Source organism: Coregonus clupeaformis, chromosome 36 (assembly GCF_020615455.1).
Source record: "Coregonus clupeaformis isolate EN_2021a chromosome 36, ASM2061545v1, whole genome shotgun sequence".
Classification (NCBI taxonomy): Eukaryota; Metazoa; Chordata; class Actinopteri; order Salmoniformes; family Salmonidae; genus Coregonus; species Coregonus clupeaformis.
Window position 1 is genome coordinate 29,099,286 of NC_059227.1, and position 27,675 is coordinate 29,126,960.

General features: G+C 41.7%; 1 protein-coding gene across 1 annotated transcript; it reads right to left on the reverse strand.

Annotated features, from left to right (window-relative positions):
• Positions 1–5,068: 5,068 nt before the first annotated feature.
• LOC121552762 (transmembrane protein 200A-like) lies at positions 5,069–12,481 on the reverse strand. Its single transcript, XM_041865788.2, has 2 exons — positions 11,858–12,481; positions 5,069–6,727 (listed from the first exon to the last, which is right to left on the reverse strand). Exon 2 carries the CDS (start codon positions 6,705–6,707, stop codon positions 5,202–5,204), a length of 1,506 nt encoding a protein of 501 aa, XP_041721722.2. The 5' UTR covers positions 6,708–6,727; positions 11,858–12,481; the 3' UTR covers positions 5,069–5,201.
• Between the last annotated feature and the right edge of the window lie 15,194 nt (positions 12,482–27,675).

The window sequence follows — 27,675 nt, forward strand, 5'->3', positions numbered from 1 at the left end:
AGTTAGTGCTACAGGATGCACATTTCTGTTTGAAAAAGCTAGCCTTTGCTTTCCTAACTGATTGTGTATATTGGTTCCTGACTTCCCTGAAAAGTTGCATATCGCGGGGGCTGTTCGATGCTAATGCAGTACGCCACAGGATGTTTTTGTGCTGGTCAAGGGCAGTCAAGTCTGGGGTGAACCAGGGGCTATATCTGTTCTTAGTTCTAAATTTTTTGAATGGGGCATGCTTATTTAAGATGGAGAGGAAAGCTCTTTTGAAGAACATCCAGGCATCCTCTACTGACGGAATGAGGTCAATATCCATCCAGGATACCCGGGCCAGGTCAAATAGAAAGGCCTGCTCGCTGAAGTGTTTTAGGGAGCGTTTGACAGTGATGAGGGTTGGTCGTTTGACCACGGACCCATTACGGACGCATGCAATGAGGCACTGATCGCTGAGATCCTGGTTGAAGACAGCGGATGTGTATTTAGAGGGTAAATTAGTCAGGATGATATCTATGAGGGTGCCCATGTTTATGGATTTAGGGTTGCACCTGGTAGGTTCTTTGATAATTTGTGTGAGATTGAGGGCATCTAGTTTAGATTGTAGGATGGCCGGGGTGTTAAGCATATCCCAGTTTAGGTCACCAAGCAGTACAAACTCTGAGGATAGATGGGGGGCAAGCAATTCACATATGGTGTCCAGGACACAACTGTAGCAAGCGGCAACAGTGAGAGACTTATTTCTGGAAAGGTGGATTTTTAGAAGTAGAAGCTCAAACTGTTTGGGCACAGACCTGGATAGTATGATAGAGCTCTGCAGGCTATCTCTACAGTAGATTGCAACTCCGCCCCCTTTGGCAGTTCTATCTAGACGGAAAATGTTGTAGTTTGGAATGGACATTTCTGAATTTTTGGTGGCCTTCCTACGCCAAGATTCAGACACTGCTAGAACATCAGGGTTGGCAGAGCGTGCTAACGCAGTGAATAACTCAAACTTGGGGAGGAGACTTCTGATGTTAACATGCAAGAAACCAAGGCTTTTACGGTTACAGAAGTCTCAATAACCTCATACCCCTGCACATCGACTCAGTACTGGCTCCCCGTGTATATAGCCAAGTTATCATTACTCATTGTGTATTTATTCCTTGTGTTATAACTACTATTTATAACATCTACTATTTCAATTTTTTTCTCTACATGATTTCATATGTGTTATTTTATAGTTTTGATGTCTTCACTATTATTCTACAATGTCAAAAATTGTAAGTAAAAATTAAGAAAAATCCATGAATGAGTAGGTGTGTCCAAACTTTTGACTGGTAGTGTATGTAAATGTGATATCAGTTTTTTTTATTTTATAAATTTGCAAAAAATTCTAAACCTGTTTTTGCTTTGTCATTATGGGTTATTGTGTGTAGAGTGATGAGGGGAAAAAACAATTTAATCAATTTTAGAATAAGGCTGTAATGTAACAAAATGTGGAAAAAGTTAAGGGGTCTGAATACTTTCCAAATGCACTGTATATGTACATATCTATCTCAATAACCTCGTACCCCTGCACATCGACTCAGTACTGGCTCCCCGTGTATATAGCCAAGTTTTCGTTACTCATTGTGTATTTATTCCTTGTGTCCATTTTTTCAATTTATTCTACTATTTCAATTTCTTTCTCTCTGCATTGTTGGGAAGGGACTGTACGTATTTGTATTTGTATTTATTGTGGATCCCCATTAGCTGCTGCCTTGGCAGCAGCTACTCTTCCTGGGGTCCAGCAAAATTAAGGCAGTTCATACAAAAAAAAAAAAAAAAAGACAATACATTCACAGATTTCACAACACACTGTCTGCCCTCAGGCCCCTACTCCACCACAACCACATATGTACAGTACACAAATCCATGTGTACTTGTGTGTATAGTGCGTATGTTATCATGTGTGTGTATGCATGTGTCTGCGCCTATGTTTGTGTTGCTTTACAGTCCCCACTGTAAAGGTGTTTTTTCATCTGTTTTTTAAATCTAATGTTATTACTTGCATCAGTTACTTGATGTAGTCATACTTCTCCCCATTTTAGCTACTGTTGTATCAATATGTTTTGACCATGACAGTTTACAATCCAGGGTTACTCCAAGCAATTTAGTCACCTCAATTTGCTCAATTTCCACATTATTTATTACAAGATTTAGTTGAGGTTTAGGGTTTAGTGAATGATTTGTCCCAAACACAATGCTTTTAGTTTTTGAAATATTTAGGACTAACTTATTCCTTGCCACCCACTCTGAAACTAACTGCAACTCTTTGTTAAGTGTTGCAGTCATTTCAGTCGCTGTAGTAGCTGACATGTATAGTGTTGAGTCATCCGCATACATAGACACTCTGGCTTTACTCAAAGCCAGTGGCATGTCATTAGTAAAGATTGAAAAAAGTAATGGGCCTAGACAGCTGCCCTGGGGAATTCCTGATTCTACCTGGATTATGTTGGAGAGGCTTTAAAATCCAGTATCAACTGTCAGAGCTTCCCTTCATAATGTCATTAAAACCCACATGGACTACGATAGAATCGATTTCCATGTCCTGACTTAGTACATTCGGGAGCAGCTTAGTAATATCATTTACTCGAGTCTCCGGGATAGGGCATTGTTTTTGCACCAGGAACGGTCACATTTCTTACCATGGAGCTGCCCAAAATCATGGCTGGCGAGAAGGACGAGGAAATCCGCCCACTCCCACGCTTCACAGGATGCAGGCCTCCGACAGATGGAGAAGCCACGCTCGATCCAGAGCAGGGACGGAAGGTTGCCAACGTCGATTTCGAAATCGAAGTAGTAGGCACTGCAGCCGCAGACATAGTCACCCCCAATAACGAAGGTGCAGGAAGATCAGGTTCCAGGACGGCGAAACTATTTGTTGTTTGTATCCGCTCCGGGCCTCTCGTTGGGAGTGTAGACTGCTTTGTGGGAGGTCGCTGTCTTCGGCTTCCACGGCTCGTGACATGTGACCATCGTTGATTGCTTTTCTCCTCATGCTGTGCTCCTTCGACGGCGCTATCAGATGGGAAAGCTCCAGGCAACACCGGCCAGTAAGCTGTTGTTTACGAAGAATGTGACAAATAACATTTGATTTGAATTGTTTTTTGAAGGCACAATGTTTTTTGCTTTTATGCTAACTCCAAAGATGGCCTCAGTCAAACATTATCTTCCTTGTCAAATCCAAAACTAGCTCCAACTTTATCTGTAACTTTTTTTCTGTTTAGGATGAGGATCCGAGCTGGAGCTGTGTGGACTGTAGCCTATATACTGTAGGCAAGGAACTTCTATAAAAACAGAATAAATCAAATAAAGCTACTCTTTATTACTTTGCAAAAATGAATATTCATTGCTTAAGAACATCAGAGGATTGATTAGTCAGTGCTTCATCCATATGATACTACCTTATTGTTTTATAAGTGGCTTGTGGGAAGTTGATATTTCATGAATAACCTACCCATGCTCAGAGAGCATAGCAATAACGGACCAAATCGGCAAGGCAGAGGCTGTATTGTTGAAGAATTGTAATTCACACAACCAAAACCTTCCCAAAATAGACTTGTACCCAGCCATCCAAGGTTTCATTGACTGCTTTTTAAATTGTTTAAACAGGACTACATTTTATAGATACACAAAAAGGTCAATAAGCTGAAAAAAAAGAAATTCTCATAAAATAAAAAAGAACATGATCAAATTAAATCCAATGTCTTTCCAATTGGATTGAGATAAATAATCAATTTGTGTTTATTTATTTGATTTGATTAGGATCTCCATTAGCTGACGCCAATGGCACCAGTTAATCTTAATTCATTTCAGCATATTTATCAGATTCTGACCATCTATGTAGCACAGTTTCTCCTGTTCATATTGACAATATGCAATCCTTGTTTAAATATCAGGCTTCCTGGAAGTCACACGTCTTGGTTGACTCCCCCTCCAGATGGAACCCTCTTATGAGTCTCCTCTCTATTCTGGCAGCTCCCAATTTGGTACTCCCAGAGCTCCTATTGTTCAATATGGGAATGCTATTCACTTCCTTGATAAAGGGATGATAGTTTCCCTTCTCAACAGGGTCAAAGTTTGTTGGGTGAGAAGGAAAATGTTTGAAGAATTTCTCAATTCATTCGCCTTGAGAATTCAAGGGACGAAATGAACATCAGAATAACAGATGGGAACTGAGATACTCTGTACTGTTCAACACAGACTTTGTGCAATTATGTTTGTGTTTAAAATGCATGTACTAAGGCCAGGCTACATACCTTTCTGTGAATACATAGTGGATTTTCATAAGGCTGGCGAGAAAAATAAAGTATAGGCTATCATAAAAGACAAATGTTACTGAAAAGCTTCATTTTATTCTGAGAAATGGGTCAACTGTACATTTACGGGTTAACGCTTTTCTTTAAAAAAATAGCAATGTGTGTTGAGAACAATACATGATTAAAAGCTCCATAGCAAAATATCTAGCCAACTCTGGTACGTACACTGATCAGTTTAAACAAACAATACTGCCTGTTGCAATAACGTAAAGACTAGAAAAACAAACCACATTTTCAAGTTCACCTTGAACCTAATTTCAACATTTTGTACAAATTGATTTTTGCTGCAAATATCTCACACGCATGTAACTCAACCCCTCTTTCTTTAGACTCATTGCAAACAGACGGAATACCTGAGCGCGCCATCCCAAAACAACATGTAATCACACTTACAATTAACTATTCAACACTCTGACAGTGAACAGTTAGAATTGTGATTTGTATTGCAGAATGATATTGTCACACAAAGAAACACCATTGTTAGAATTAGGTCCAAGTAGTGGACCATAGCCTGGTCTCAGATCTGTTTGTGCTGTCTCGCCAACTCCTACAGATGTCGGATCTTAATTTGATCACTCTTTTGTTGCACAGCAGGAAATGCAAACTTGTAGTATATTCAAGGTTAAAAAAATATTCTAAAGTTAGCAATTTCCATTTTAAAATGTGAGACTTGATTTGCCCTAATGAAAAATGTATCATCCCCTACAAAAAATGTCAATTTATTATAATGCACATAATAATTCAAATTTCCTGGTGCTGCAAGTTTATTTTCCTGCTGTAGCAAACTGACGCAAATTAAGATCCTACATCTGTATGGTCATTGTTGCAAGACAGTACCAACACATCTGGGACCAGGCTTTGTAAGTGTTCCATTTAAAACCTGGTCTCCGAGCTCCCTCGTTTCATAGTGTTGCTCACGAACTGCTCATCATGTTCAAAGCTGAGGTTATTGTGAGACCTGGAGATCATGAGCAGCTTCTCTTTCTTGGTGTAATCCCGTTTGACTGCTACCTGGGGCAGCTGCAGTCTGTCCATAGGATCGTCCTTGTTCTCCAGCTTCATGTAGCCTTTACTGTTGCTGCGGTCCAGTCGGGGCCAGCTAGGATGTTTCCTCTGCTCTGGCTTCACTGTCAGGGTGGTGGGCCTTCGATCCAGGTCCAGAGACTTGGAGTGAGAAGACAGCATGTAGAGGGAGTTGTTGGCGCCAAAGTCCTTCCGGGCCACCCCGGGGGACAGGTAGCTCCCACTGGCAGAACCTGGGGACAGAGAGCTATGAGAGGACGAGGAGTGGGACTCTGTGGCCGAGTTACTCCTGAGGAGCATGACACCAGGGGGTTTGTAGGTTTTGGCGATGTCCACCGGGACAGGCACAGCCAGGGAAAGGGACTGCAAAGAGGGGAGTCTGGCCCTAACCCTCATGTGTTCCAGGTCCTCTGTGATGTTGTCCATGTCAGGCTCGTCAATCACACAGTTGTTGAGCTTAATCACAGGCAGGGTAAAAGCGCTGATGGAGGACGAGACGATGGATCTGGTCTGGCATCTCTTGGGGAAGTTGCTCTTCTCGTGCCAGTGGCGACTGCCTTCATGCTGCAGGCCAAAGATGGAGCCAGAGCGATCTCTGCAGAATGAAGGCAGGAGGCCATGCCCCCCTTTGGCCTCGTTGAGAAGACCCTCCTCGTCCTCCGTAGAGCTGGTCCTGCGAGACACCCTCACGTCGTTCCCCATATCGGGGAACCCTAGCAGGGTGTCAGCAGCTAGCTTGGAGGCACACTGGTTCTCATAGGTCCTGACCTCATGCTCCCCATATGGGACTGAGTAGGCCCCGTTCATGTACTTGTGCTCTTTGATCCTCAGGCTGTGGATGTCGATAACAGTGGAGTACATGTCCCTCATGTGGATCACCTTGGTCTCCCGGTCCCTGTTTTCGTGCAGGATGGCATTGGCACAGATGAAGATGAAGATACCGATACCCATGGTGAACGGTCCCAGCATCTTCATCTTCTCAGAGTGCAGGTGCTGCTCAAAAAACTGGATCAGCGTACCGCCCTGCTCCCGGGTCACCCTAGTGTCGTTGGTGGATAGCTTGGCATTGGCCGCTACAAGGGGCTCTCTGTGTGGCCAGTAGCCCAGTACGGCCATGACGATGCCCACCATCAGGATCAACACACCCAGGATGAGGAAGAACCCAGAGGCAGAGTAGAGGCGGATTTTTCCCCTGACCACAACCACATCGGCCCGGGGTTTACTCTTGGCCTTCCTCTTCTCCTGGATCTCTCCTGGGGCTAGGGACTGGATGGGCAGGTGGTGCTGGGAGCGGGCAGAGTCCTGCCTCTTCAGCGCAGCAAGATGGCCTGTGATCACTCCCCCAGCTGAAATCATCACTACAGCTGTCTACGGCCCTGTAAAGACAAACAGAGAGGGGGAGTGAGAGGCATCTGGTATGTTTACTGATGTCTGTTCTCTGATTGCTGGGTTGCTGGCACTGTCTTCCTGGTAATCCCACTGTGGGAAGCAGAGCAGCATTGACCTTGGGGTGGCTCCATCAAGCTGGGAACAGCATCTGCAGTTAACTGCTCTCATGCATGCTTTGGTAATTACAACTGATGACAATTATGTTCTAATATTTATTCTAGTCACAGCTCGTAGGAAACAATTCATTTGGCAATCTGGTGTTTTTCCTCTTTGTATTTCATCTCTAAAAAGAAAGGTGGGCATTTCTGGAAGACCAAATTATGATAGAAATGGCTAATTGCTTTATGTTTGTGAGCTTTATGTTTGTGAGATTTATGTTTGTGAGCTTTGTGTTTGTGAACTTTATGTTTGTGAGCTCTGTGTTTGTGAGCTTTGCGTTTGTGAGCTTTGCGTTTGTGAGCTTTGTGTTTGTGAGCTTTATGTTTGTGAGCGGATGACTCCAGAGTTATCTGTAATACAGCACTGCCTTTCCGTTCCAGCTGTGTATCTCTTTCTCTCTCTGTCACTCTCTCTCCTTTCACTCACTTGCACTCTCTCTCTCTCTCTCTCTTACACACACACACACACACACACACACACACACACACACACACACACACACACACACACACATTCCCAATTACGCCATCTATTTGTCATCTCAGGAGGATCATCTAATTTCATAATAAAAGGGGTTTTAAAACTATAAGATGCCGTTACTTAGTCCTTACGCAGAGATCTTGAATTAAAGACTGTAGAATTGATTATGACAGTCTGTTAATGGAGATGACTCAGAAGTGGTCTTCAAATATTTTACAGTAAAATCCATCCTCAGCCTACACAAGAAGCTCTGGTCAGTATTCAACCATACATTCATGGGTGGCCTGACTGCACTACACTTTCATATTTCAACATTTGCCAATGGAGCACCACAACTTATAGAATAAATATGTTATATTCAGTTTCCAATAAAACACCTTAAAAGTTCCAACAACCAGGCTGAAGGCAGGAGAGGTGCAGTAACATGGTTGTGACGAGTACTGAGGATACGAAGAGGCAGGACGCAGATGCAGGAATCAACAATGTAAAGGTTTACTTAACACTGAGCATGAAAACAACAAAGAGCGCGTACACGACAAGACACTAACAATCACACACCACACAACACTGAACAGTCCAGGGCTATATAGGGGTGGTGATGAGATGATGAGGTGCAAGGTGCGCTGGAGGTGATTAGGGTGCGTTGGGTTTCCATTCCGGTGTTGTCGAGGTGGTGCGCTCAGACCGGTGGCTCAGTAGACCGGCGAATCTGAGCGCCGGAGGGGAGCAATGGGAGGAGACGTGACAATGGGGCTTTACCAACAGGTGTGTGGAGTGAATCATTAACATAATCTCTCTGTCAGCACTACCAACAGGGTGTTGTTAGTGCAGTGTGGACAAGTTGTTATGTTTACACACCATACTCACACAACACGGAGAGAGTATGTCCCAGAAGCAAACTATAGCTCTGTAGGGATAACATTACAGTGCTTATAGAAAGTCTACACCTCCTTGAATTCTTTTCAAATTTTGCTGCCTTCAAATGTAATCTAAAAAGCATAAATTAGATGTTTTTCCTACAGATCTACACAACCTATACATTTTCAAAGTGAAAGAAAGCTAAAGAATTATTTTATTTTTTATAACTGAAATATTATAATTAGATAAGTCTCCACCCCCCTGAGTTAATACTTGGTTGAAGGACCTTTGGCAGCCATTACAGCATTTTCATTAAAATTCTACCAACTTTGCACGACTCTTAGGGCAACATACGTTCACCAGACAGTTTATTAGGTACACCCATCTAGACACATCGAATTGAATCCCTTTTTAGATTACATTTTAAGGCAGAAAAATGTGAAAAAAAAGAGAAAGGAGGTGTAGGCTTTCTATAGGCACTGTAGATATATCTGTAAATCCAAGGACAGTCGTGATCAAAAGTTTTGAGAATGATACAAGTATTGGTCTTCACAAAGTTCGCTGCTTCAGTGTTATGAGATATTTTTGTCAGATGTTACTATGGTATACTGAAGTATAATTACAAGCATTCCATAAGTGTCAAAGGCTTTTATTGACAATTACATTACGTTTATGCAAAGAGTCAATATTTGCAGTGTTGACCCTTCTTTTTCAAGACCTCTGCAATCCGCCCTGGCATGCTGTCAATTAACTTCTGGGCCACATCCTGACTGATGGCAGCCCATTCTTGCATAATCAATGCTTGGAGTTTGTCAGAATTTGTGGGTTTTTGTTTGTCCACCCGCCTCTTGAGGATCGACCACAAGTTCTCAATGGGATTAAGGTCTGGGGAGCGATGTTTTGTTCCCCGAGCCACTTAGTTATCACTTTTGCCTCATGGCAAGGTGCTCCATCATGCTGGAAAAGGCATTGGTCGCCACCAAACTGTTCTTGGGTGGTTGGGAGAAGTTGCTCTCAGAGGATGTGTTGGTACCATTCTTTTTCATGGCTGTGTTCTTAGGAAAAATTGTGAGTGAGCCCACTCCCTTGGCTGAGAAGCAACCCCACACATGAATGGTCTCAAGATGCTTTACTGTTGGCATGACACAGGACTGATGGTAGCGCTCACCTTGTCTTCTCCGGACAAGGTGTTTTCCGGATGCCCCAAACAATCGGAAAGGGGATTCATCAGAGAAAATGACTTTACCCCAGTCCTCAGCAGTCCAATCCCTGTACCTTTTGCAGAATATCAGTCTGTCCCTGATGTTTTTCCTGGAGAGAAGTGGCTTCTTTGCTGCCCTTCTTGACACCAGGCCATCCTCCAAAAGTCTTCGCCTCACTGTGCGTGCAGATGCACTCACACCTGCCTGCTGCCATTCCTGATCAAGCTCTGCACTGGTGGTGCCCCGATCCCGCAGCTGAATCAACTTTAGGAGATGGTCCTGGCTCTTGCTGGACTTTCTTGGGCGCCCTGACGCCTTCTTCACAACAATTGAACATCTCTCCTTGAAGTTCTTGATGATCCGATAAATGGTTGATTTACGTGCAATCTTACTAGCAGCAATATCTTTGCCTGTGAAGCCCTTTTTGTGCAAAGCAATGATGGCAGCACGTGTTTCCTTGCAGGTAACCATGGTTAACAGAGGAAGAACAATGATTTAAAGCACCACCCTCCTTTTAAAGCTTCCAGTCTGTTATTCTAACTCAATCAGCATGACAGGGTGATCTCCAGCCTTGTCCTCGTCAACAATCTCACCTGTGTTAACGAGAGAATCACTGACATGATGGCAGCTGGTCCTTTTGTGGCAGGGCTGAAATGCAGTGGAAATGTTTTTTTGGGATTAAGTTCATTTTCATGGCAAAGAGGGACTTTGCAATTCATCTGATCACTCTTCATGACATTCTGGAGTATATGCAAATTGCCATCATCAAAACTGAGGCAGCAGACTTTGTGAAAATTAGTATATGTGTCATTCTCAAAACTTTTGACCACAACTGTACATCTCTCAAGGCACTGCCTTATTAGCTTAAGGTCAACACACATGATTTCATGGTGAAAATACTAGATGTCATAATGTTCGGATCTAGAAAAAGGTATTGTTCCCTTGCAGACGGAGAGGAGACTCCTTGGCGAATGGATGACAGTTGTCTGACCTGCTTCTCTGACTAAACCCTGTACCAAGTACCCACCCCCATCATTAGGTCTGGGAGCAGGTGTGGGCGGTGTAGCCTTTTGATGTTGGCTTATCTAAAGTTCTCTATTAAATACCAGGATGAGGAGAAGAGGGAGGCAGGGGGTGGATGGTAGCAATAAAGAAGAGAGTGCAGTTCCTATTAACTTTATATTATTCTTTTTAACCATGTGTTTAGAACATAGAACATTGCTTGCATGCCATGGCTTTGCTCTGTTTTCGAAAAACACAAACAGGAATTTAAATAAGAATATGATGCCCCATGAGGCTATCATAATGATAAACATCAGTGGACATGAAAAGACTTAGGGACCAGTCAAAGATAAGACTGAATAGGTGAAAAACAGACAATAGCGCTGTCAGTTAATATACATTTATGTTCAGTGCTGAGAACAAAATGTTGTCTTCCCAGATTGAAATAACGTGTCAAACCTGAAATAACCAAAATAAAGAAGGAACATAACATATTATCACAAATGCACTTGCTGCTTTGGCAAAGGATTTATTCACTGCAGCCATAGCAGATTGGACAAGGAGGAGGATCCTGGTCAGGGCATTATTGGTGTGGTTGGGGGAGGAGTTGTTCCAGACACAGTGCATAATGTCTGAATAGTGGATACCATGGCATTTTGTGACACTTGGTTGTTCTAAGAGTGAGGAGAGAGAGCGAGAGAGAGAGAGCAGATATAGCTTAACAGTTATAAGTATGTAACAACCTTTACACTGCAGCCTACTTTCCTATGTAAACTACCATTACACTTATTGTGGTAAGAAACATGTTATGTATTTACAAACACTGTTGTATCGAGGTATGATGCCAAGAAAACTCCATGATGATGATAGTCAAATGTGTCAGTAACTTCTAGACGGACGCGAGTGTGTGCAAGTGCGTGGGTTGGCGCTGTTATGGGACCGCTGGTTCCAGGAAAATGAATCATTTGCACAGTAATGCAATACACAATAACATAATCGATCATAACTACATGTGCGCGTGCAGGCTATGTTGCGAGATATGTAAAATCTCAAAACCCCAGACCATTTTCATAAAAAAAAACGCCTATAGCTCGAATAGGGCATAAATAGTAAATGGTTTAAAACAGCTATGAATAATAGGCTGTGGTAAAACGATGGGAAGGAATTTTTTATTCGCCAGTTGTATAATAGAAGAGTAAAGTTGAGAAATCAAAGTGATGAGAGGATATACATTATCTTTGATACGAGCGCAATTGCTCCACGAGACTATCCTGTCTATGGATTCGATAAAGAAAAGCATCTGTTGGTTTAAATGAAGGTTGAAACAGAACCAAGCAAATCATCTTTATTTTACTAGAGAAGAGGCCATCTAGGCCAATTCATAAAAAATAAAAAAATAATGCAATTGCTGCTTACCTGTAAAAGAGGCTGCTTCTTTGTAGCTGTTGTTATTTGTCCATTACGCATAGGAAATTATAACATAAGCCATGTTTCTCAACACTCATGTTTGGCTTGCTATGTCCGTTTGTATTCCCATTACATTTATAATCGGGTGCCGATACGAAAAATAATACACTTCCAAAGGAACAAGCTTTCATTATTTTGCTCCATTTCCAAAACGCGCCTGGACTGTTGGCCACACCGCTGTATAAACTGCTCCAAGCTGCCCGACGCGCGAAGAACGACTATTGTTTTACTTTTAACTGTCTCAACTTTTTGTCACTGATGCCCGGTGATTCACATACAGTCGGCTCATAAAATTCAGTTTAATGTCCAGAATATAAGCAAATATGTTTTCAGTTTAGTCTACTAACTTTAGAGTTGGCTCCGGCAGAAAATCTGCACAGAAACATGTTTTTTCATTTCTTATGAAGAAAATGCCAGCATAAGTGTTCACATCTGGGGGCAAAGCACTGTCCACTTTATAATCCTTTTAGAGTAGAACCAAGATGTCTTATCATGTCCACTTTTTATTCCTCCGTGGAATGGTAGCTTGTAGATAAGGCTCTCCTGCCGCATCTTCAAGGATAGAGACGGTCCCTTCAGCTCGGAATAATGCATTACTGGGGATGGTAGACTAGGCAAGCTTTGTACTCCCACGTGATGCTTCGTATAAGTGACGCATAGTGAGACGACAAAAAAAGAGAAAGCTAATTTAAATACTTTCAAGTCAATGCATCTGAATAGAATATTACCATAATAGTTTCCAATGCTTCCAATGCAAATACAGTATTTGATGCAAATATTGAAAACACGTGGTAACCTACAGTAAGTTACCTGCACGTTGCTTTCCTATGAGGATGGGCATTTATGGGCATTTATGAATGCAATCATTAGGCCTATATATAATGGCCCCATAAGAGAGATACTGTATGACAATATACCTCCCACTGAATCAAGATGAAACATAATCCCTGTTCATACTGCCTACTGTACATGCTGTGATGTGCAAGCACCCTTGGAGTAAACAACCAACTGTAGTTTATTTTAGCAGGAGCAATTAAATGGTTAAAAGCCCAGAGATCAGTATTAAAAGTTGCAGATGTTTGAATCTCTGTCATTTCCTGTGTTTATGCAATGCATATCTGGCTCAATGTGATACCAAAAAACAACATTTTCACAGGGGGTTTGGAGAGAGCTATAGAGCTTATGTGGCTGGGTTTCTATATTACATTCCTCTAATTTGATACTGTCTAAAAACCAAACATATTTTCTAATTTGAAATGGGACTAACCCAACTTCTAGTATTGTTAGGTTCCACTTAAGCCTTTGGGGTTGAGGGGCTGAGAATGGTTAAAGTGGAGCTGGGTTAAGTCCCACTACTACGCCTGTTCTCTGTCTCCCCACCCCTCTGATCCTTGTTAGGAATTCTCAAGGTTTGTTAAATGGGGAGATTGATAGTATGGGGACCTTGAGAAGTGAGTTGGGCTGTGTCTCAAATAGTACCCTATTCCCTACATAGTGCACTACTTTTAACCAGAGCCCTATGGGCCCTGATCAAAAGTAGGGTACTATATAGGGAATAGAGTGCCATTTGAGATGCCGCCTGGGTGTTATTACCATAGAAATTGAATCTATTTCTATGGAATTTACTGGAGAGGATCTCTGCTGTCAGTCTGAGGAAACTTTTCTAAGTGTGACAGCCTCAGCTGCATGTGGTGACATCCCACTGCGTAACTGACTAGTAACGTGAGTGATGCAGCCAGACTAGTGAGTCTCAGTGAGGGGGAGAAAACAGATTTCAACCATGCACGTCCTGAGATCTGGATCCACTCCAGCTGTAATACACTATGATGTGCACATGTACAGCGCTATATTTGCGGTCTCTCTTTGTGTGTAAATTCACCATCTTGAACCATATTCAATTAACTATATTGTGAGGAGGAGTATCTCAGTTTTATGCAGAAAAGCTGCTGCATTGTGTCAGTGATGTCTTAATGAAAGTGCACTGTCTATTCTTTCTATGTTATCTTACAACTCAATTTGATGGATCATTATCTGCTGTTGATGGCTCAGAAATATCACGTTCATTGTAATTCATTTTCTTGAGCTCTCAGTCAGTAAATCCCTCAAAGCCTTTTCTAGATCAGTGACGGTGTATGATGTATGCAGAGTTGGGGAGTAACTGATTACTTGTAAAAAACAAACAAACTGTAACTGTAATAAAATGAATAAAATAAAATTTGGTAACATGCGCCGAATACAACAGGTTTATACTTTACAGTGACATGATTACTTACGAGCCCATTCCCAACAATGCAGAGTTAAAAAGTAAGGAAAATATTTGCTAAATAAAAAAGGAGATACTAACACAATAAAAACAATAACGAGGCTATATACAAGGAGTACCAGTACCGAGTCAATGTGCAGGGGTACGAGGTAGTTGAGGTAATACAGTATGTACATGTGGGTAGGGGTAAAAGTGACTTGGCAATCAGGATATATAATAAACAAAGTGTGTCCATGTGTCAGTGTGTGTGTGGCGTCAATATGCATGTGTGTGTGTGTGTGTGTGTGTGTGTGTGTGTGTGTGTGTGTTGGAGTGTCATTGTAGTATGTGTGAGTGTGTGGGTAGAGTCTAGTGAGTGTGCATAGAGCCAGCGCAAGAGAGTCAGTGCAAAACAAATAAGAAAAATAAATAAATAATAAAGGGGGCCAATGTAAATAGCCCGGGTAACCATTTGATTAACTGTTCAGCAATCTTATGGCTTGAGGGTAGAAGATGTTCAGGAGCCTTTTGGTCCCAGACTTGGCGCTCTGGTACCGCTTGCCGTGCGGTAGCAGAGAGAACAGTCTATGACTTGGGTGGCTGGAGTCTTTGCCAATTTTTTGGGCCTTCCTCTGACACCGCCTGGTATAGAGGTCCTGGATGGCAGGGAGTTCAGCCACAGTGATGTACTGGGCCGTATACACTACCCTCTGTAGCACCTTGCGGTCGAATGCCAAGCAGTTACCATACCAAGTGGTGACACTTCTTCAATGGTGCAGCTGTAGAACTTTATGAGGATCTGAGGCCCCATGCCAAATCTTTTTAACCTCCTGAGCCGGAATAGGCATTGTTGTGCCCGCTTCACGACTGTGTTGGTGTGCTAGGACCATGATAGGTCCTTAGTGATGTGGACAACGAGGAACTTGAAGCTCTCGACCCTCTCCACTACAGCCCTGTCGATGTGAATGGGGGCGTGTTCGGCCCTCCGTTTCCTGTAGTCCACGATAAGCTCCTTTGTCTTGCCCATGTTGAGGGAGAGGTTGTTGTCCTGACACCACACTGACAGGTCTCTGACCTCCTCCCTATAGGCTGTCTCATTGTCGTCTGTGATCAGACCTACCACTGTCGTGTCGTCTGCAAACTTAATGATGGTGTTGGAGTTGTGCGCAGCCACGCAGTTGTGGGTGAACTGGGAGTACAAGAGGGTACTGAGCACGCACCCATGAGGGGCTCCTGTGTTTGAGGGTCAGCATGGCGGATGTGTTGTTGTCTACCCTCACAGCTGGTCAGGATCCAGTTGCAGAGGGAGGTGATCAGTCCTAGGGTCCTTAGCTTAGTGATAAGCTTGGAGGGCACAATGGTGTTGAATGCTGAGCTGTAGTCAATGAACAGCATTCTCACGTAGGTGTTCCCTTTGTCCAGGTGGGAAAGGGCCGTGTGACGTGCAATAGAGATTGTGTCGTCTGTGGATTTGTTGGGGCGGTATGCGAATTGGAGTGGGTCCAGGGTCTCTGGGATGATGGTGTTGATGTGAGCCATGACCAGCCTTTCAAAGCATTTCATGGCTACAGACGTGAGTGCTACGGGCAGTAGTCATTTAGACATGTTACCTTGGCGTTCTTGGGCACAGGGACTATGGTTGTTTGCTTGAAACATGTAGGTATTACAGACTGGGTCAGGGAGAGGTGGAAAATGTCAGTGAAGACACTTGCCAGCTGGTTAGTGCATGCTCTGAGTACATGTCCTGGTAATCCGTATGGCCCTGCAGCCTTGTGAATGTTAACCTAACATTGGCTATGGAGAGCATGATCATACAGTCATCCAGAACAGCTGGTGATCTCATGCATGGTTCACTGTTGCTTGCCTCGAAGCGAGAATAGAAGGCATTTAGCTAGTCTGGTAGGCTCATGTCACTGGGCAGCTCTCGACCGGGTTTCCCTTTGTAATCCGTGATAGTTTGCAAGCCCTGCCACATCTGACGAGCGTCAGAGCCGGTGTGGTAGGATTCTATCTTAGTTCTGTATTGACACTTTGCCTGTTTAATGGTTCGTCGGAGGGCGTAGCAGGATTTCTTATAAGCATCTGAATTAGTGTCCTTGAAAGCGGCAGCTGTAGCCTTTAGCTCAGTGCGGATGTTGCCTGTAATCCATGGCTTCTGGTTGGGATATGCACGTACGGTCACTGTGGGGACAACGTTGTCGATGCACTTATTAATGAAGCCGGTGACTGATGTGGTATACTCCTCAATGCCATCGGATGAATCCCGGAACATATTCCAGTTTGCGCTAGCAAAACAGTCCTGTAGTTTAGCATTTGCTTCATCTGACCACTTCCGTATTGAGATTGTCACTGGTACTTCCTGTTTGAGTTTTTGCTTGTAAGCAGGAATCAGAAGGATAGAGTTATGGTCAGATTTGCCAAATGGAGGGCGAGGCAGAGCTTTGTATGGAGTAAAGGTGATCTAGAGTTTTTCCCCTCTAGTTGCACAGGTGACATGCTGGTAGAATTGAGGTAAAACAGATTTCAGTTTTCCTACATTAAAATCACCGACCACTAGGAGCGCCGCCTCTGGATTTTCTTCTTTGTCTATGGCCCTATACAGCTCATTAAGTGCGGTCTTAGTGCCAGCATCGGTTTGTGGTGGTAAATAGACAGCTACGAAAAATGCAGATACAAAACTCTCTTGGTAAATAGTATGGTCTACAGCGTTTCATGAGGTATTCCAACTCAGGCGAGCAGAACCTCGAGACCACACACCTCCTCCCCCTGATCTTACCGGACTCTGCCGCTCTGTCCTGCAAATACATAGAAAAAACAGCTAGATGTACAGTATATTATCCATGTCCTTGTTCAGCCATGACTCCGAGAAGCATAGTATATTACAGTTCTTAATGTCCCGTTGATAGGATAGTCTCGAACGGAGCTCGTCCAGCTCATTCTCCAGTGATTGCACATTCGCCAATAGAACAGAGGGTAGGGGCGATTTATTCACTCACCGCTGTAGTCTCATCAAGGTGCCCGTGCGCCGGCCTCTATAGCGCCGCCTTCTCCTTCTATGAGTGTCGGGGATTTTCGGCCTGGTCCTGTCCAGGATAATCAATATGTCTTTCACCTCCGACTCATTGAAGTTGAAGTCCTCATCCAAATCGAGGTTAGTGATAGCTGTTCTGATGTCCAGAAGCTCTTTTCGGTCATAGGAAACAATGGAGGAAACATTATGTACAATAAAAGGTAAGATTAGTGCAAAATACACAAAAGAGCACAATTTGTTGGGAGCCTGTAAAATGGCCACTTTCCAAAACAGCGCCATTCTTCAGTTACGTTACCAGACATTGTTTTGTAATCAGATTACAGATACTTTTGAAAAACTAGATAATTACTTCTTGGATTACTTTTAATTTCAGAAAGTATTTTTTGAGGGGGAAAAATACATTGACACCTTTCTGTTTTCTCAATGACATTCAATTCAGCATTGAAAAAGGGCGCAAGCTTAAATTTGTTTCACCTGAGCGAGTTTGACCACAAGTCAGAGAGACCACTGGGATGACACACCAAATGCGTTTGATGGATCCTTTTTGTCTTCTTCTGATGCCCGTTAAGGGCATAATAACGGAAAGTAATCAGATTACGTTACTGAGTTTGGCTAACCCAAAGGTTACGTTACTAATTACAATTCTGGACAGGTAACTAGTAACTGATTACATTTAGAAAGTAACCTACCCAACCCTGGATGTATGGCATCATTTAGGATTCCACATAGTTTCATTGTGCATGTGACTGTTACGGTGTGTGAATACATTTGTCATTCATTTTATCTGCATATTGGTCAAACATTACAATTACCACGTTGAAGTGAATCCTCCTTGTGTATGCTTCACATATACATAGTGACTTACATACTGGTGTCTTGAATGTGATCAATTTAAGACATTAGATGCTGAACAAAACCCATTTAGGAGAAAATTCAAAAATCCAGACTTGTGATAAAAATGCAACAACATCCATATTGGAACAGAAAGGTATTTCTTGCGACCTCTCTAAACCGTATGCATGTTGTTTTTTTCCTTTCCTTTGCTAGTATGCGTAAACACAGGTCACGTTATCTTATAGATCACATGGAGTAAATTAACTGGATGGGGACCTATAGGTTGAATGTCACTAAAGGAAATATTGTGACTCAGAGAGGTAAAGTTCAGGACAGAGGAAAGTGCATCACCCTGCAGAACAGAGAATGAACATTTGAGGGATTTTGAAGAGGAATCAAAATCGGCTTATTTCTGATCTTGTCAGCAACCTTTGTATTAAGCAACTTTCACGCTCACATCCTTCCTTTGAGTGTAATTCTATAGGAGAGAGATGAGTAGGTTCTGTAAGTGCTGTACAGTGGGAGGAACACACAGAGAAGTAAAGCTTATTTCAGTGGTAGGGCCACAGGCAGGTAGCCTTGCGACAGGTAGCCTAGCAGAGGCAAGCCAGCAACCAGAGAGCGGCCAGTTCGAATCCCGGGTCCGACTGGAAAAAATCTGGTGGGAAGTGAGCTGGAAACCGGAGGGTTGCTGATATCAGGGAACAAGGCACTTAACCCCCATAACAAATTTAGGTTGGACCTTGTGTGCAATTGACCAGTAAAGCAATCTTAACATATTGTCTCCACAGATTTATTTCCTAATTAGTCACATTCTGAAGGCTGTGTAGGTGTGATCTTAAAACACCTTCATCTCTAAAGATAGATTACCATTCTCAATTAGCATTTCACATGAATAAAATTCACCGACCTGACTTAAATATAGTTATAAACTGAGTGGTTCGAGCCCTGTATACCATGGGTATGACAAAACATTTATTTGTACTGCTCTAATTACGTTGATAACCAGTTTATAATAGCAATAAGGTACCTCGGGGGTTTGTGGTATATGGCCAATATACCATGGCTAAGGGCTGTATCCAGGCACTCCGCGTTGCATCATGCGTAAGAACAGCCCTCAGCCGTGGTATATTGTTCATATACCACACCCCCTTGTCCCTTATTGCTTAAATAGAAAATAACGAGGACTGGGTAAATCTTGTGAAGACAAAGGTCTGGCCTGGATTCAGTCAATATTTGATTGACAGAAGTTTGCCATCATTCCTCTCTGTTCTGTAAAGAAGGCTGGGGAAGCTAAAGCTTGATTCTGAGTCATATTCTACCCAGGCAACTTCTTTTAATACACTGTGGGCACTGAGTAACTGTTGAGTGATGTGTTGTATTGTGAATCTAAAGGATGTTATATACTCTTCATGGTCTTGGAGGTATTTGTATGGTTCTCTCTGTTGAATAAACTGTATGGATACCACATAATATTATAAGAAAGTCTAATCCTGACATGTGATATCCTCATGGTTTTCTTTTATTCACAAATCAGGAAATGTTTCTAATTAAGCCAATAATATATCTGCCAAACCTGTTTACTACTCTGAGTTCTGATCAGCATGACTCATGAGGATCATGCATTGATGATCAACCTACATTTACATTTAAGTCATTTAGCAGACCCTCTTATCCAGAGCGACTTACAAATTGGTGCATTCAACTTAGGATAGCCAGTGGGACAACCACCCTTTTATTTATTTTTTTTCATGTGGGGGTAGGGGAAGAACCTAGCCTCTGTATTGCATTTTCCTCCAGCTACAGCTGCCTCATATCCCTTTAGAGTGCATCTCCTCCTCTCTCTTCTCCTCCCTTCTCTCTCCCCCTCTTCTCTTTGTACAGTAGGTCAAGCTCGAGGCCAGTTTCCTCAGTAATGCTTGGCATAAAGGAGACTCCTAAAGGACAGGGCTGTTGAATTAGAAGGTGAACAGATGGGCTGAATACACTTAGCAAAGGACAAAAAGAGGTTTAAACCCTCTGCACCATAATTGTTGTATAGTTGGTGGATGTGAAATCTAATTTGCTATTGTGCAAACCTCAGTTACAATGATTCCATTTATATTAGGTTGTACAAATGTAGAAACATTCTGTTGACAGTGAAGAAGCAATGTATTCACTATAAGAAACATCACCCAGAGCATTATGTCAGATGCTCCAAGTCTGAGAACAAAACACAGATTTTCCCATTTTCCCTGTTCAAAGTGAAGACTTTTTAACTGAGCTTTCTCATCGTACTACAAGCTGGTAACACACGTTTTCAGGGTAGCCTACATGTATTTGACCTGCTAATATAGTAAGATAGGTAGCTGCCTAGACCTAACTGGGGAAGCTGTAGTCCATCACAGACCGACTCTCCATAGCACGCTGTCAGCTCCAGTTACAGCAGAAGAACTAGTCTGTCTCCCTGGAAAATGTTGGGCCAACAGATACAGACACACTCTTTCCCCAAACACGGAGAGCTCCAACGGAAACTTGGCTATTGTTAATCGCAAACTTCAAAAGTCATACTTTCCATACTGTTATCAAAGTGTTTACTGGCAAGTCCATTCTTAACTCGACTAGAGTGAGTCGTAATATCACGTACTTGGCACTGAGGCTGAGCAGATTTGAGATGTAGCATGGAGCTAAATGTACAAATAACCTTGGCTCAATTAGGAACAAGCTAATAGTCATGAAATACTGATCCCCTCAAACATGGTGTTTATAAGAAACAAAATATCAGTGTTCCAGCCCTTCCAGTGCTTATCAGCAGTCTTAGTCTGGAGGACATTTGAACAATAGACTGCCATACAGCTGCAGTGGCAGGCACTGATAGACTGTGCCAGTTTCTAATGTCACTTTCTCTGAAATGAGACATGGCATTCAAGAAGGTGCAAAAAGTAGTCACTTGTGTGGCTCCATTGTGTCACCACCACAAATTAACATTGTGAAGTGTTTAACACAAAGATAGACCATTGCTGAATAAATAAGAGCTATCTTTGAACTTTGTCTTTCAGCAGATTTCTGTGATTTCATTCTAAAATAGAAATATGATTGGAGGAAAGCATGTTTAGGCACATAGGCACACCCACCTGTACAGGCACACACGCACACACATACATGGCATTGATGCCCATCTAAAACACGGAGAACCAGATATGGTGTCTCCATGGTAACGAGGATGCTGGTTGCTGTGGCAGCATGGCAGGGAAACATTAGTTAGTTGAAGACCTCAGACAAAGAAAAGCTGTGATTCACACAAACTTATGCTCTGACGCTGAAAAGCATGGTCTGCCCCTGCAATTACTCTAGTCATTTAGATCGAATAATGTGATGTTTTAACATCAAGACATTAATTCATCTCCCTTTGTTTAAATGACATCTGCAACATGAATATCTTCATTCATTCTGTGCAGATGTGAAGACATTGTAACCCTGTGCCATAGAGTTATATTATATTGCTGTGTGGATCATGAGGTGATGAGGTCTTATCTATGTTTAGTGGATTTCTAAATGTATCCCAAACTACCAACTTTATCAAATATTTAGGCAGAGATGAGTATGCTCCAAATGCCTTAGGTTGGAATGACATTTTAATGGTCTGTGTCTGAAGAAAGCAAGAATATATATTTTCCTCTACACAGACAATGGTCAGTCAGTTTGGTGGGCATTATTGATTACTAATAAAAACATTTATAATCTTTATAATCTGTTTAGAAAATGTTATTGTTTTGTTGTTCTGGCAGGCTTTGTTCACCTTTTGTGGGTTTTCTCCAGCCTCTCTCTTTTTAATCTAGAATTAAACCATGACTTGTTAAAACTACTTAACTGTCTCATGCTACTGCGAAGAATGTACTCTTATTATGTGTAAGTTATAATCATAATTTAAGAGACAATTCTTAAATTGTTTACAATGCAAACAGTCAGAATATTTGCCTTGTAGTGTAGGCTACATCTGCCTCTGTCATCATCCTGGTCATGCATAGACTTGCCCTGCCACTGGTCAGGGGCTCCCAAAGCGACTGCCTAACAGGCTGAGGAAGGTAATAGTGTGGAACATCCGCTCCATCATCAAGGGACAAACAGAACTGTAGGCAGCAATAAGCACACACTGGGTCCCTTTCACTGATAATGTGATTTGAAATAAATGAGAGATGACTTGGAGACAACTGAAAAAGTGATACAGATGTAGGATCTTAATTTGAACCAGTTTGATACAGCAGGAAAAGAATCCTGCAGCAAAAGAACATTTGAATTAGTATGTGGATTATAATTAATTGATTTTTTTTTTTTGTAGGGGGTTTATACATGTTTTGTTATGGAAAATCAAGTCAGAAATGTTTAAGTGAAAATTACAAACCATTTTATTTTATATTTTTTTACCCCCTTTTTCTTCCCAATTTCGTGATATACAATTGCGATCCAATTACAATCTTGTCTCATTGCTGCAACTCCCCAACCGGCTCAGGAGAGGCGAAGGTCGAGTCATGCGTTCTCCAAAACAACACCCGCTCGCTTAACCCGGAAGCCAGCTGCACCAATGTGTTGGAGGAAACACCGTTCAACTGACGATCGAAGTCAGCCTGCAGGTGCCCGGCACACCACAAGGAGTCGCTAGAGTATGAGCCAAGTAAAGCGCCCTGGCCAAACCCTCCCCTAACCCGGACAATGCTGAGCCAGTTGTGCGCCGCCCTATGGGACTCCCGGTCACAGCTGGTTGTGACACAGCCTGGGATCGAACCCCAGGCTGTAGCGATGCCGCAACACTGTGATGCAGTGCCTTAGATCGCTGCGCAACTCGGGAGGCCCCTAGAAGCCTTTTTAAAACTTGTATACACTATAATTTGCATTTCCTGCTGTGCAGGAGAATTCTCAGCAACAAAAGAGTAATCAAATTAAGATCCTACTTCTGTAGGTTGTCAGATTTGGCTGCTGATTCCTGTGTTGCACCATTGGGAGAACTCTGAAGAACTTTGATGACACGTGATAAGGCCAGGCTGGGCCAGGCTAATTCAGCCAAATCTTACTCGGCTGTGGCCGGGCCATACACAGTTGAAGTCGGAAGTTTACATACACCTTAGCCAAATACATTTAAACTCAGTTTTTCACAATTCCTGACATTTAATCCTAGTAAAAATTCCCTGTCTTAGGTCAGTTAGGATCACCACTTTATTTTAAGAATGTGAAATGTCAGAATAATAGTTGAGAGAATTATTTATTTAAGTTTTTATTTCTTTAATCACATTCCCAGTGGGTCACAAGTTTACATACACTCAATTAGTATTTGGTAGCATTGCCTTTAAATTGTTTAACTTGGGTCAAACGTTTTGGGTAGCCTTCCACAAGCTTCCTACAATAAGTTGGGTGAATTTTGGCCCATTCCTCCTGACAGAGTTGGTGTAACTGAGTCAGGTTTGTAGGCCTCCTTGCTCGCACACACTTTTTCAGTTTTGCCCACAAATATTCTATAGGATTGAGGTCAGGGCTTTGTGATGGCCACTCCAATACCTTGACTTTGTTGTCCTTAAGCCATTTTGCCACAACTTTGGAAGTCTGCTTGAGGTCATTGTCCATTTGGAAGACCCATTTGCGACCAAGCTTTAACTTCCTGACTGATGTCTTGAGATGTTGCTTCAATATATCCACATAATTTTCCTTCCTCATGATGCCATCTATTTTGTGAAGTGCACCAGTCCCTCCTGCAGCAAAGCACCCCCACAGCATGATGCTGCCACCCCCATGCGTCACGGTTGGGATGGTGTTCTTCGTCTTGCAAGCATCCCCCTTTTTCCTCCAAACATAACGATGGTCATTATGACCAAACAATTCTATTTTTTTTTTCATTTGACCAGAGGACATTTCTCCAAAAAGTACGATCTTTGTCCCCATGTGCAGTTGCAAACCGTAGTCTGGCTGTTTTATGGCAGTTTTGGAGCAGTGGCTTCTTCCTTGCTGAGCAGCCTTTCAGGTTATGTCGATATAGGACTCATTTTACTGTGGATATAGATACTTTTGTATCACAAGGTCCTTTGCCGTTGTTCTGGGATTGATTTGCACCAAAGTACGTTCATCTCTAGGAGACAGAACGCGTCTCCTTCCTGAGCGGTATGACGGCTGCGTGGTCCCATGGTGTTTATACTTGCGCATTATTGTTTGTACAGATGAACGTGGTACCTTCAGGCATTTGGAAATGGCTCCCAAGGATGAACTAGACATGTGGAGGTCTACAATCTTTTTTCGGAGGTCTTGGCTGATTTCTTTTCATTTTCCCATGATGTCAAGCAAAGAGGCACTGAGTTTGAAAGTAGGCCTTGAAATACACCCACAGGTACACCTCCAATTGACTCAAATGATGTCAATTAGCCTATCAGAAGCTTCTAAAGCCATGACATCATTTTCTGGAATTTTCCAAGCTGTATAAAGGCACAGTCAACTTAGTGTATGTAAACTTCTGACCCACTGGAATTGTGATACAGTGAATTATAAGTTAAATAATCTGTCTGTAAACAATTGTTGGAAAAATTACTTGTGTCATGCACAAAGTAGATGTCCTAACCGACTTGCCAAAACTATAGTTTGTTAACAAGAAATTTGTGGAGTGGTTGAAAAACGAGTTTTAATGACTCCAACCTAAGTGTATGTAAACTTCCGACTTCAACTGTAGATTTGTCATTCTCCCTCTCCTCCTCTTCTCTCTCTTCTTCTCCCCGATCCTTACCCTGGCTTGGATTTGAAGCTGAGCTTGGATTGTGGGTATATATTCTTATTTTCAGACTATTTGGGTTTAATCCTTGGTAAACATGTGAAAGTATCCTGCATTTGCAGAAAAATAGCAGAGGTTGATTTTACTTCATAAGGTTTTACGCTGTTTTCACAGAGCAGAACATTCCAAACCATTCCACAATATTTCCGTACATTTTGCTGCAACATTGTGTCATGTATTGACAATAATCAGGAATGACAGTGAAATTTGAATTTGATTTGTTTGTCATATGAATATTGCTCATATACCACCATGACATACATTACAAGGATGATCCACACGCAATGGTGGATTAGTGAACTGAAGTTAGGATCTTTAGGATCTTTACCCTGGGCTCAACAGCATCCGTCTATTAGGGGGGGCTGAGGATTAGCTGTGTGTGTTGGATCATAAGGCGCTACACAGGAAATCCCAAAACACCATCCACAACATTCTATGAGGAAATTTTTGTGCAGATCATTGCATCATGTAGGAAACTATTTAGAATGTATGTTATGAGCTGGTGCTTCATTTGAAAATACTTTAAAATCTATGCCAGCCTCTTTCAAATATCCACTATGTTCTTCTAGCCAATGCAGCAAGAAAAGTGGGGAAAAAATGACAGCACACAAGTTGAGCATAAATGATTAAATGATACCAATTGAACTATCCATTATAATGAGTCAGGATCAATTGTTCATGATAACTTTGTATCAGTCACAACAATATGAAAAATGTTGGCTCTCTGCTACGCTACTCTTTTCCTAAATTGAACGAGGCAATCATGAGATGACTTGCTCATTAGACTCACTCACATAATAATCATAAGAAATGTAGCTTGGGAGCGGAAACCAGAAATAGTTATTATGGGAGATAAGCTGACTGTCATGCGACGTGTATGCGGTAGCGAAGTCAAAAGCAGGACACAGAGCGGCTGGCAACGTTATTTACTGAACACAGTAAAATAAACAAACACAAACCTCCAAAACAGGGAGGAAAGCACAAAGACCCGTTCATTCACGAACTGCCGGAATGACAACAAACAATAACACACAATATATACAATATATGATATACTAAGAGGACCGTTATTAGCATGTTTTAACCACTCCTATGTAAATGGTAGATTATCTGACACTCAAGAAGAAGGTCTGATCTCATTATTACTGAAACAGGATACAAGTGGAAAATATAAATATCCAGTCCATTTACAAAATTGGAGGCCCCTTACACTTCAGTGTTGTGATGCAAAAATCCTAGCAAAATGTATAGCGCATAGAATTAAAAAGGTATTGTCGGATATTATTCATTCTAATCAGACAGGTTTTTTTTACATGGAAGATACATTGGAGATAATATAAGGCAAGTATTGGAAACAATAGAACACTATGGAAAATATGGGAAACCAGGCCTGCTATTCATAGCAGACTTCGAAAAGGCATTTGATAAAGTTCGACTGGGGTTTATATATAAATGCCTGGAGCATTTCAATTTTGGAGAATCTCTTATAAAATGGGTCAAAATCATGTATAGTAACCCTAGGTGTAAAATAGTAAATAATGGCTATTTCTCAGAAAGTTTTAACTGTCAAGAGGAGTGAAACAAGGTTGTCCACTATCGGCATATCTATTTATTGTGGCCATCGAGATGTTAGCGATTAAAATCAGATCCAATAATAATATCAGAGGATTAGAAATACAGGGCTTAAAAACAAAGGTGTCATTGTACGCTGATGATTCATGTTTTCTTTTAAATCCACAACTAGAATCCCTCCACAGCCTCATAGAGGATCTAGATACATTTTCTAACCTCTCTGGATTACAACCAAATTATGACAAATGTACTATATTACGTATTGGATCACTAAAAAATACAATTTTTACATTACCATGTAGTTTACCAATAAAATGGTCTGATGGTGATGTGGATATACTCGGAATACATATCCCAAAGGAAATAAATGATCTCACTTCAATAAATTGTAATAGAAAGTTAGCAAAAATAGATAAGATCTTACTACCATGGAAAGGAAAATACCTGTCAATTTGTGGAAAAATCCCCCTGATTAACTCTTTAGTATTATCCCAGTTTACCTATTTGCTTATGGTCTTGCCTCCGCCTAGCGAACAGTTTTTGAAATTATATGAGAAAAAAATATTCAATTTTATTTGGAACGGCAAGCCAGACAAAATTAAAAGGGCATATTTATATAATGAATATGAATTCGGAGGACAGAAATTATTAAATATTAAAGCATTAGACCTATCACTAAAAGCTTCAGTCATACAAAAGTTATACTTCAATCCGAACTGGTTCTCAAGCAAATTAGTAAGATTGTCTCACCCAATGTTCAAGAAAGGCCTTTTTCCCTTTATTCAGATTACAACCTCTCACTTTCAGTTATTTGAAAAGGAAATAATCTCCCAAATATCACTATTTCTAAAACAAGCCATAGAAAGTTGGTTGCAATTTCAATTTAATCCTCCAGAAACGACAGAACAAATAATGCAACGAATATTGTGGTTAAATTCAAATATACTAATTGACAAAAAAAACTTTATTTTTTGACAGAATGTTTAAAAAAGGTATAATCTTCGTAAATGATATCATCGGTAGGACTGGTGGAGTTATGTCGCACATGCAGCTAACAAAAACATATGGAAATGTCTGCTCTACCCAAAATTACAACCAAATAATTGCAGCCTTACCGCAAAAGTGGAAGAGGAAAGTGGAAGGGGGAGAAAGTAAGGAACTTGTCTGTCGGCCTTGCATTAAAGAACATAATTGGTTAAGGAAAACTGTGATAAATAAAAAAGTATATCCGTTTCACTTAAGGACCAAAGGATGGACAGCCGTCCCATATAGATTGCAAAATAGTTGGGAAGAGATCTTTGACG